General features: G+C 40.4%; 1 protein-coding gene across 1 annotated transcript in view; it reads left to right on the forward strand.

The window, feature by feature from the left end:
- The window catches only part of DIS3 (DIS3 homolog, exosome endoribonuclease and 3'-5' exoribonuclease), a 25,135-nt gene continuing 13,144 nt past the window's right edge, over positions 1–11,991 (forward strand). The window contains exons 1-13 of the mRNA XM_069880403.1: positions 1–247; positions 2,247–2,404; positions 3,084–3,277; positions 3,393–3,466; positions 5,661–5,828; positions 6,729–6,893; positions 7,822–7,935; positions 8,014–8,151; positions 8,729–8,875; positions 10,070–10,186; positions 10,837–10,938; positions 11,585–11,649; positions 11,741–11,825. Of these exons, the coding sequence (XP_069736504.1) occupies positions 29–247; positions 2,247–2,404; positions 3,084–3,277; positions 3,393–3,466; positions 5,661–5,828; positions 6,729–6,893; positions 7,822–7,935; positions 8,014–8,151; positions 8,729–8,875; positions 10,070–10,186; positions 10,837–10,938; positions 11,585–11,649; positions 11,741–11,825 (1,746 nt within the window). The 5' untranslated portion in view covers positions 1–28. The remainder of the gene's footprint in view (positions 248–2,246; positions 2,405–3,083; positions 3,278–3,392; positions 3,467–5,660; positions 5,829–6,728; positions 6,894–7,821; positions 7,936–8,013; positions 8,152–8,728; positions 8,876–10,069; positions 10,187–10,836; positions 10,939–11,584; positions 11,650–11,740; positions 11,826–11,991) is intronic.

Raw genomic sequence — 11,991 nt, forward strand, 5'->3', positions numbered from 1 at the left:
GGCGGCGGGAGGGAGCGCGCCGGCCGCCATGCTGACCTCGCGCTCGTTCCTGCGGCGCACGCGGGCGGGCGCGGTGGTGAAGGTGGTGCGCGAGCACTACCTGCGCGAGGACATCCCCTGCGGCGCCGCCGCCTGCCGCCTCTGCCCCGCCGCCCGCGGCCTCCAGGCGCGGCCCGACGGCGCCCCCAGCGCCCTCTGCCCCGGCCCGCACTACCTCCTGCCCGACACCAACCTCCTTCTCCACCAGGTGAGCGGGTACGGGCCGCGGCAGGCCCCTCCAGGACCTCCAGCCCCTCTAGGACCGGCCTCCTTAGCTCCCTGCTCGCCCCTTTAGTCAAGGCCGGCTCCGTCCCCTCCGACTCCCTCCGGGCTGGCTCCCTCCGGGCTGGCTCGTTCCCTCCCTCCCTTTCTCCGGGTTCCCTCCCTCCCTCCCTCCCTTTCTCCGGGTTCCCTCCCTCCCTCCCTCCCTCCCTTTCTCCGGGTTCCCTCCCTCCCTCCCTTTCTCCGGGTTCCCTCCCTCCCTCCCTTTCTCCGGGTTCCCTCCCTCCCTCCCTTTCTCCGGGTTCCCTCCCTCCCTCCCTCCCTCCCTTTCTCCGGGTTCCCTCCCTCCCTCCCTCCCTTTCTCCGGGTTCCCTCCCTCCCTCCCTTTCTCCGGGTTCCCTCCCTCCCTCCCTCCCTTTCTCCGGGTTCCCTCCCTCCCTCCCTCCCTCCCTTTCTCCGGGTTCCCTCCCTCCCTCCCTCCCTTTCTCCGGGTTCCCTCCCTCCCTCTCTCTCTGCCTCCCCCCCTGCCTCCCTCCCGGCTCCCCCCCTGCCTCCCTCCCGGCTCCCCCCCTGCCTCCCTCCCGGCTCCCCCCCTGCCTTTCAGGACCGGCCACCCCCTACCCTTTTGGGACTGGTTACCCCCCCTTTCAGGAACGGCCCCCTCACCTCCCCCCCACCCTGCGCCCCCCTTAGGACCGCTGCTCCCCGCTCCCATCAGGCCCCTCCCCCCCTTTCAGAATTGCCCCCCCCTTCCCCTTTTTCCCCCCCTCTTCGGGACCGGCTCTCCCCATCCCCTTCAGGACTGGCACCCTTTGACACCCCTCAACCCCCTTCTCCCAGGGCCAAACAGCAAGCTAAGGGATATTTATCAGCCTGTTACCCATAGACTTGTTGGTGTCTGGTGGCAAAGTTTGTACGTACATACTGTAGAGCACGCTGAATGTTTCAGAGTGTGCTGCCATGAACTGGAGCTGCAGGGATGAGGAAGTTTTGTCAACAGTAGTAAAAGATTTTACCTAGCAACTGGAACAGGATTTCAACAGTAAGATTTGGCCTGGTAATTCAGACTATGCATAGAATAAAACTGGATTTCTTGCCCTATGAACGCCGCTCTAAATCTTTTAGGTCATCTGAACACTAGGTGCAGAGAAGCTTGGTCTGTCATGGCCTTTAATTCTTTTAGCTATGCCCTCCAGAGCTTTATTGCTCTCTTTTTGGAGATGGGCTTGCACAGTTCTCTGCCCCAAGCTTAGGAAAGCAAGCTCACATTTTTCTCCTGCTGGGAGCGTGGATTTTTGGTGTGTGTTGTGTCTCTTGTGCGCTACAGCTGTCAGGAGTTGGCAAAGAGAAGTGCTGAGGGGTTTTTAACAAACTTCCCCAAAAAAAACAGACTTTGAAAGGACAAAGAGCAGCTTCAGAATTCCAGTTGATCTGAATCTATGGAAATTAAAATTACTGTGCAACAGTAGGATTGTTTTTGGAGAACTTAAGCCTACCCATGCATATGTCCATGTTAACTGTGTAGCATTGGTTAGGTTCTGTTTAAGATTTGCGTTGCTCCCAAAGACATAAGCCACAGCGTTTAAGTTATGTTTGATTACTGTCAGATTGTGCATAGCTATATTTTGCTTGCAAAGGTTACAGTTCACAAGAATGTATGAAATTTCTAGTGTATACCTGGCGTTAAATTTGATACAAGTCCTGAAAACATTTGGGATTAATTTGATGGAAGTCAGGATGAGTCTCTGTCTTCACCTCAGCAAAATTCAGGTCACAAAGAGGCTGGAAAATCCTGTTTTATCTTTTTGCCCACAAGCTGGAGGAGAGAGCTTAATGTACTGTTCGTTTTCTCAACCATGAGAGATAAAGCCAGAAGTAGTGAAACTCATTGTTCGTGTTAGCTTTTCACATGTAAACCAAATATTTCAAGTCCTGTTATTGGATAGAATTTAGCAATTTTGATTCATTTCCATTTTGTTCCTCAGATTGATATACTTGAAGATCCCGTTATTAAGAATGTCATTGTGCTACAGACAGTCTTACAAGAAGTCAGGCATCGGAGTGCACCGGTGTACAAGCGAATTAGGGACGTGATTCAAAACCCTGAAAAGCATTTCTATTCCTTCACCAATGAACATCATAGGTAAGGTGTGGAATAGTGTGTAACAAAGTTATACTGATGTCCAGTAAAAGAAACTGGGAAACAGAACTGTAACATGTCAACTAGGCAAAAAAATTAGGCTAGAATGTTTAGAACTGTATACTTATAAGAAGTCCTATTGGGAAATACGTGTTCCAGGAGCTTTTCTGGGTTATAATTAGTGTAAGCATATCTATATTATGAAAAAGCGATTAGGATAATGAATGATGTTTACAGACAAGATTGTTAACTTGAGCAATGGAAAAAAGCTTTTCCATTTTAGTATCCTTTTTAAAGGACACTAAATTTAAAAAAAAACCCTGTGGGTTTGTGACAAGAAGCTCTGAAATATGAAGTTGTAATTATTTTGCCTTTGTTTGTGCTCACGAATAGTTTCCACTACTGCAGTATCGTAGTTCTAGGAGTCTTGAATTCATAGTTCTAGCATCTGAATGCAGTTCTCTTCAGTTGTCTGTGAGAAGGTTGTATTATAAATTGACACTTGCTATTTTTCTTGACTCCTCTTTCTCCTGTCCCTTCTTCAATGGCATGTAGGGTTATTGGTACCCCAGTGATTCTTTCAGCCTCACAATCTCAATCTTGTTTGCCTGAAACATTTGTGTAAGTATGGATAGATGTTGGCATTTGTTTTGCTTTCTTTGCTCCTGTTTTATTTATATAGAGAAACATACGTAGAGCAACAGAAAGGAGAAAATTCTAATGACCGCAATGACAGAGCCATTCGGGTAGCAGTAAAATGGTACAACGAACACTTGAAGAAAATAGAGGACGAGGAGAAAATCCAAGTTATCTTTTTAACGAACGACAGAATTAATAAAGAGAAAGCTGTAGAGGAAGGGATAACTGCTTATACGTGTAAGTGAAGTGTCATATATGTTGCATTTATTGCTCAGATATGCAGTCTCAGCAGTGTCTTCATACCTAAATCCCATGCATCTCTTGCATAAATATTTATGTGTTGCTTTTGTAGGTGAGGAGTATATAAAAAGCTTGACAGCTAATCCTGATCTTGTAGATCGTCTTGCTTGTGTATCTGATGAAGGGGTACGTTTTTATTTTCTTTTTTTTTATAAATTATTTAATCACAAATGGTTTGCAGTATATTATTGGATAACATGTCAGGCCACTAGCATCATTTTAGAAAATGAGAATTCTAGACTTTATTACTATGTTGGCAGCGTGACTGACAGCTGAAGAGAAAAAATGAAACATTGCAGCTGCTTTACTGCTGCATGTATGCATATTAGTGGGCAACTTGTTCTTTGTAAAAAGCCAGTTACTTTCTTTAACTGATATGAAGATGAGAATAAAATCAATTGGTTAAAGAATGTGTATAAATATTAGAAATAATGGAAACAAAATGCAACTACAGAAGTGTATATTGCAAACCATTTAGGTATTTGGTTCATGTGTACTGTTTGAAAGTTTAGCTTAAGTTTATGTAAGTTATGTTGATTTATTTATCAAAAGCATTTTCTATCAAAAGTCCTGATTTTTATGGTCAGTTAAGTTGACATCAAATGCAGGCTGCAGCTTGAAGTTGAGCTGCATCCTCTTATATTTCCTTGTGCTTTGTATTTATCAGAATTGAGACTTATATTTTCACATAAGACTGATACAGCTGAAAACTTAACACCGCCAAAAAAAAGGAAGTTTAATTTCATCAGTTGGTTCAAACAGAGTGGTATGAGACATGCAAGAGAGAAAGAAAGCGGAGGGCTTAGCTGATCTTTTCAGCAATTAGCTGTAGTTCACTCAGCTTTAACTAATTGTCTGACTGCTTCAGTTTAGTCGCAGTAATGTGTTTTCATAATATTCCATACAGCTTACAGTGCATACTTACACTTTATGCTGTACCTTTGCTACACAATGCTATGCTAGTATTTTCCTAATTAAGTATATGTTTAGTCAGTCTGTCCAAACCATGTAGAAGTGAGCATTATCTTTTTAAGTAACTGCAGGCAAAACTGGTTGGATAGCCGGGCCCAAAGAGTGGCAATAAATGGAGTTAACTCCAGCTGGAGGCCAGTGACAAGTGGGGTTCCCCAGGGCTCAGTGCTGGGTCCAGTCCTGTTCAATGTCTTTATCAATGACCTGGATGAAGGCATCGAGTGCACCCTTAGCAAGTTTGTGGATGACACTAAGCTGGGTGGAAGTGTCGATCTGCTGGAGGGTCGGGAGGCTCCAAAGGGATCTGAACAGGCTGAACCACTGGGCAGAGTGTAGTGGCATGAGGTTTAACAAGGCCAAATGCTGGGTCCTGCACTTGGGGCACAACAACCCTATGCAGTGCTACAGACTAGGAGAAGTCTGGCTGGAAAGCTGCCTGGAGGAGAGGGACCTGGGGGTGTTGGTTGACAGTGACTGAACATGAGCCAGCAGTGTGCCCAGGTGGCCAAGTAGGCCAATGGCATCTCGGCTGGTGTCAGAAATGGTGTGACCAGCAGGTCCAGGGAGGTTATTCTGCCCCTGTACTCGGCACTGGTGAGACCACTCCTTGAATCCTGTGTTCAGTTCTGGGCCCCTCGCCACAAGAAGGATGTTGAGGCTCTGGAGCGAGTCCAGAGAAGAGCAACAAAGCTGGTGAAGGGGCTGGAGAATAGGCCTTATGAGGAGCGGCTGAGAGAGCTGGGGTTGTTCAGCCTGAAGAAGAGGAGGCTGAGGGGAGACCTCATTGCTCTCTACAACTGCCTGAGAGGAAGTTGTGGAGTGGAGGGTGCGGGTCTCTTCTCCCAAGTGACAGGGGACAGGGCGAGAGGGAATGGCCTCAAGCTCTGCCAGAGGAGGTTTAGGCTGAACATTAGGAAAAAAAAATTCACGGAAGGGTCATTGGGCACTGGAACAGGCTGCCCAGGGAGGTGGTTGATTCACCTTCCCTGGAGGTGTTTGAGGGACAGGTGGACAAGGTGCTGAGGGATGTGGTTTAGTGTTTGATAGGAATGGTTGGGCTCAATGATCCAATGGGTCTTTTTCAACCTGGTGATTCTATGAAATAGGAAAAGAAAAGGAGGCATTCCCAGAACTGTCACATTTCTCTGTTCTTTATGAGTTTTATGCTTCATTAGAAAAATTACTGCTTAATAGTAGTTCTTCATTATTGTGCATATTCATACCCTCATGTAGCTGGAGTTTTGGAGTTTGCTAGCTTGAATGTCATGTTCCTGAGCTCCCTTTAGGGAGTAGTTACGAATGCAAAAGACTGAACATTTCCTTGCTTTCTTTTTCCTTTTGTTTTAAGAAAGAAATAGAGAGTGGAAAAATAATTTTCCCAGAACATATTCCTCTTAGCAAACTACAGCAAGGGATAAAATCTGGTATTTACCTCCAAGGAGCCTTCAGAGCAAGCAGAGAGAATTATCTTGAAGGTACTGTTTGGGTTCATGGAGATGCTGAAGAAAATAAAGAGGTAAATTTTTCATTTTCACTTAATGCTGTGAACTTCAGGTAGCCTCCGTAATGACTTAAAATGTAATTCCTTCATGGTGACGTATGTTGTTAAAAAGAAGCGTTACAGTATTTTTTCCTCTTTTGTGTTTTTCTGACCCTTTGGCTTTGTTTATTTTTATAGATATACAGTATACAAATGTTGACTAGGCTGGTTTTGGAAAAAGAACTGTGTTTATAATTTGTGCTTTGATAAAATCTGAGCCTTAATTTTTAGTAGTTTTCCAGCTTGACTATAACACTTCTTTTAGTTTGAAATATATGCTGAAAGATATAGCAACAGGTTTGTAGGAGGATTTTCATAAAAACTGGTGAGCCCGCTCATGAGGTGACCCTCACTGTGGTGAGGCTCTCCAACTTTATTTCTCTTGCTATTTTCATGCCTGGTGATGAGTAGATTGGCTGTTTGCCTCCAGGCAGTTACTCAGCTGTCTGCCTGCTGGATTCTCTGTTGTACAGATGCTGTTTGAAAACAGCAGCAGTTGTTTCTTCCCTCCCTGTTTGTAGTGGCAGCTGGAGGTGCTTTTCTGGCTCACCACTTCTTTTATTCCTATCTCCCAGTAGTCTGTGGAGTCTGCTGCCCTGCAGAAAGAGAAAGACTGTGTGATTTAAAAAGAAAAAAAAAAAAAGTAGTTTGGGGAAAACAAATCAATTTTTTACAGGCAATTGGAATCCTGAAATAGTGTGATCAGTACTGAAAGAAATCTCAGCAGAAGAAAATGCTTCAGAAACATGCCTTAAAAATATTCTTTAGAGCACAGAGCCTGTCACACATGGATACTCTTCTGTTATACTTCTTTGATTTGGGTCTTCCGTTGCTACCATATTTGCATTCTGTTTTTTTATTTTCTAAAAAATCCAGATAATTATACAGGGACTGAAACATTTAAACCGAGCAGTTCATGAAGATATTGTAGCTGTGGAGTTGCTGGCAAAAGATGAGTGGGTTGCACCATCCTCAGTGGTCTTGCAGGATGATGGCCAGAATGAGGACAACATTGAAAATGAAGAGGAGAAAGAAAACATTGTATGAATTAAATATTTTTTTACTTAACCTGTGTTAAGAGAGAGGTGAAATCTGTAGTATCCTGACAGCATTGTTAGGCTTTAGATTTATACATCCTTCTTATACTGACTCCTAAAAGCTATTTTGAATATGGAAATTATAAAACTTAATTGTAGTCCTGTGGCTGCATTAAAGATGTGAATATGTTTATTACTTTTTTTAAATTAATCTCAACCAGAAACTCCCACACTACTTTGTTATACTTAATAAATCTGAAGTTACTGAGTGGCAGTTGGGTAATAATTCAAAGCTATACGCTGATGGATTTCCTAGAATAGGAACAGATGTTATATCATGATGTCAGTCGGCTTTTATAGGCAATACATATGTTTTGAACTAGTTGTAAAATATTCTTAAGCTTTTTGTAGTATTTCGGCTTAACATGTGTGCAGTGCACACACATGTATACCCTGTCTGACAAATAATTTTATTTCTTTAGAGACACCATCTTCCTACTGAATTCCATGGGGATGTTTTTTAATTACTCTTTTTAGAATTACTTAAGAGTTTTCAGGCAAGACAGAACTGTTTGTAAAAATTATTATAATAATAGCTTGGAAAAGAAAATAGAGATAGTTGTGAAGTAAGCAGAGGCAGTGCAACAAGGTAACATTTTTTACAGAGATTTTTTTTGTGCTCTTTTGTTTGGTCTTTTTAATAAACATTATTTCACAAAAACAAGGAAACTAACAAGGTAGTCATATCACATAGTGAAAATATTAAGAAGCCCTGCAAAGCACAGGGAGACATAGTTCTGTTTAAGAAGCCATAGTAGAATTTATGGCATTATTTGGACGCGTAAGTTGTTACTGCCAAGGTTTGAGACACATGCTGTAGTCAAAAATGTTAGCATGAGTTCAGCGTTTTTAACCTCTGTGTTTTCTGCCAGCTGAAGGCTTCTGTTAACAAGGACATGCTGAGACCTACAGGAAAAGTAGTGGGCATAATAAAACGAAACTGGCGGCCGTTTTGTGGCATGCTTTCCAAATCACAGATCAAAGAGGTAAGGAAATAATCAAGTGTGGCTTTTTTTTTTTCTCTTAATTAGAAATTACTTGTTCCTTTTTCTGTCTGTTAATAGGCAAGGCGACATTTGTTTACACCAGCTGATCGCAGAATTCCTCGCATTCGAATAGAAACGAGACAAGCAGATACATTGGAAGGACAAAGAATAATTGTTGCTATTGATGGCTGGCCCAGGAATTCCAGGTATCCTAATGTAAGTGTTTTCTTCTGAACTTCTATCTGTCCAATTTTTATGTGTTTATTTGGTAAGATGTTTATTATCTGCAATGCTTAGTTGACTTCAAAAAGTATTGACATGAATTTTAAGTTCTTTGAGTCCCATTTTTGATGGTGCAACTCAAGGAAGTCCTCAAATTATTTGGTGTACTCCTACCACCGAAATCCAGGTGTGGGTTATCATACATCATAAGCTTTATCCTCAGGTTCTTCAGTGAACATGTATGTTAACTAAGGCGTTTTATTTAGGCTAACTAGGTACTGCCTTGTTTAGGCTGGGTTCTTAGAAAAGGGAGCCTTTCACTGTGGCTTTACTCATTTATTGCCATTCTAGGAAAAGAGCTGGAAGGACAAAATTCAGACTTATTGAGTCAGCTAAATGTTTGAAATTAAATTTCTCTCATAAAGATGAGAGGGTTAATTGAAGAAGGGAAGATTACTCCTGTGTAGGTTAAAATAGTAATAACCTATCATATAATGGTCTCAAATACTTATTTTTGGGCAAACAGTATTGGTTTGTTTGCATGTGTATATATTTGTATGTATATTCTTAGGGTCATTTTGTAAAGAACTTGGGACGTGCTGGAGATAAAGAGACAGAGACAGAAGTTCTTTTGCTTGAACATGACGTTCCTCATCAGCCTTTTTCACAGTGTGTCCTTAATTTCCTACCAAAAATGCCATGGACCATTACAGAACAGGTAACAATTTTTAATTTTTTGTAATAATTACTGTGCCTTGAAATCAAACTGTGACATTCTTGAATATCACAGTGCACCAAAAATAAAGGAAAATTGGTGTCTAAAACCATTTTGTCTTAGGGTGGACTTTCAGCTGGATTTCTTAGGGGAAAAAAGGTCTCTGCAAGTTTAGGTTTTTGCTAAAACTGTGTTCAGGATAGACATCTTCAGATAAAAAACATATTACTGGCTTCATTAAAAAAAAATAAAAAAATTCTGAGATCACCCTTAAGCTTTTTCATCTTCCTAAATAGCTTTGTAAGCAAATGTAGCAACATGTGTCATTGCTAAAATAATCTGAGGAGAGGAGACTTTAATATATCCTACTATTATCCAGCAAAGTAATTAGAAAAAGAGAAATCGTGATTTCCAAAAATGCTGGTTTTAAATGCCATTAGTGAATTTCATGTTCGCCTTGTAGCTTAAATATGGGTAATGGGTGCTTTAGAATATAAGGAAAAAAATGTCATCAGGGAACGAGTTGAGTATGACATGGGTTTTTTTTGGGCTGAGCTATGTTTTTTTCTGTTTTGTGTTGGGCTGGGCTGAGCGTTTACACATTTCGTGTGGTTTAATATTTTTTGAGGTGGACTTTTTATTATAATTCATTACGTACTTCTATACTGAAGGCGGTATCTTTGTGTAAATTGGCTGTCTAAACATCAGTTGTCTGGTCTAAGATACTGATATGAGATGTATTTGTAGCCATCATACAAAAGTTGATACTTCCATAGTGTGCAGTTCTTTGAACTGTCTAGACATCTAAGCCTTAGAAAGCTGAAGTTAGTTGTGAGCAGTCATATCCTAAACAATTGTCCAGCAAAATTGCACTTAAAAAATCTTGGTTCCTGGTCCTGGTAGTTCTGAGATCGTGCAAAGATTGTGGCTTTATTCTGTTCCTCTTCCTGTTTGCTATAGAATAGAAGATTTTTCAGTACTCAATCATACTCTTAGTTTTTCTGTCACTGTAGTTTCTGCGTGTCTGTTTTGATCTTTTAAATAAATATTACTGTGAATTTTGTCCTTGGACAAAAAAAATCCACTGTGAAAGCACTTAGTTGCTTTGGAAAATCTTACGGAAGGTGCCTTCCTCAAATGATCATTTTTACTTTAATGTGGAAAATGTTCTTGAAAACAACTTTTCCTCAATTTTAGGATATGAAATACCGCGAGGACTTAAGGCATCTGTGTGTTTGTAGTGTTGATCCTCCTGGCTGTACGGATATTGATGATGCATTACATTGGAGAGAATTAGAAAATGGAAATACAGAGGTATTGTTTCTTTTTTTTTCCTTTTCTTTTAAATCAAGGCAGTCATTTTATTTATTTACCTTTTCCTTTATTTTGTGAAAAGTGTAGTAGTGGTAACAGTAAGTTACATGAGCAAAGCTCCAGATCTGTTGTAAAAGAAATAAATGCTGTTCACAAAACTGTGAGATGGTAAAAAAGAAAGGGAGTTGATTTGCATTACATCAGTGTCAGAAGTGGGAATTTAATGTCATCTACATTCAGCCAATTTTTTTGCTTATTTGGCATGGAAATTAACAGAATATATTTACTGCTTTAGCTAAGTATAAATGTGGATATCTATAGCTAGGGAAAGGAACTATCAATAGAAAAGTTGAAGATATTCCTTTATTTAGACTAAATTTGCAGTGAGCCTTTAAGAAAATTAAAGAGGTATTGGAACTGCCAGACATCAGTAATGACTGTAACTTTCCACTAAATGTACACATGCCCTTATTTTTTATAATTACTGCAACTCTTGTTTTTTTAATATCAGTATAATAGGCTTTAACTACTTCTGTTACTAAATAAAGTCGCTGCTGAAGGGAACTGAGAATGGGGAAATTGAGTTGTAAATAAAAACTTGAGAAAGTTGCTTTCATGTTCATAAGATGCACAATATGCTTGGATTTTAGGTTGGTGTACATATTGCAGACGTCAGCCATTTTATTCGCCCAGGAAATGCTTTGGATCAGGAGTCGGCAAAAAGAGGAACAACAGTATATCTGTGTGAAAAGGTAAATGTTTTCTGTATGAAAAGTTTTTTGTACAATGAATTGGATGGATTTTTTGTTTTGTTTTAATTCTTGGGAGTGGAGATGTTATCTCTAAACAAAGGGGGCAGGGGGAAGGTAGCCTCCTTTGGGCTGCACTTAATTTGCCTCAGACTATCAAAATGGAGGTTCTTTCTGTCATTCAGAAAGCACAGCAAGAGGGAAAAATACTTCTTTTCTTTTTAAATTCCTTATCTGGAGAATATCTCTTTCAACACCAGTTTGAAGCTTTAAGACCATGTAGTTCTAAAATTGGACTCCTGTTCTAGTTTTGATCTGAAATTGCAGAAGTGGTTTTGCGTTTTTCATTGTTTTTTCTTGTGATAACTAAGTCTCCATTGTTTCCTATTATTTGTATTTATTACAACTGTACGCTTAGTCCTGTTTATTTTTAACTTATTTTGCACAGACCACAATTTCTTTTTAGAAATAACCCAGTTATTAAAATGGATCTTGGAATGAATTTCCTCTGAAGTAGCTTACTTTTCTCTCAGAAATCTGAGTGAAAAACCTAAAGTAATTATTATTTCCAAGCTTTTGGCATATTAAAAATCAGGAAAGTAAAATAAGTGCTTGTAACTAGTCATGATTTTTATTCTTTACTTTGCAGAGGATTGATATGGTTCCAGAGTTACTTAGTTCCAATTTATGCTCCCTGAGATCTAATGTGGACAGGTATACACATGTGTTCCATACTTTGATGATGACAAAACTCTCTCTATGTTTAAGTGTGGATTTCAAGAGATTCCCCAATCTTCCTCTCTAGGCTTGCATTTTCATGTATCTGGGAGATGAACCATAAGGCTGAAATTCTAAAAACAAGATTTACGAAGAGTATTATTAATTCCAAGGTTAGTCAAGTAAATATTATTATACTTATGAAAAGAAGCTGGAGAACTTTTTATAAAAACAGTGACCAACAGCCTTTATAATAAAGTTTTCTTCTTTCTGTTCATTGACTTATATTTTCTTAGAATTAGAAAATGATGGTTAAATCCTGTAAATGTTTGATTTTCT

Source organism: Phaenicophaeus curvirostris, chromosome 1 (genome assembly GCF_032191515.1).
Source record: "Phaenicophaeus curvirostris isolate KB17595 chromosome 1, BPBGC_Pcur_1.0, whole genome shotgun sequence".
Taxonomy (NCBI): Eukaryota; Metazoa; Chordata; class Aves; order Cuculiformes; family Cuculidae; genus Phaenicophaeus; species Phaenicophaeus curvirostris.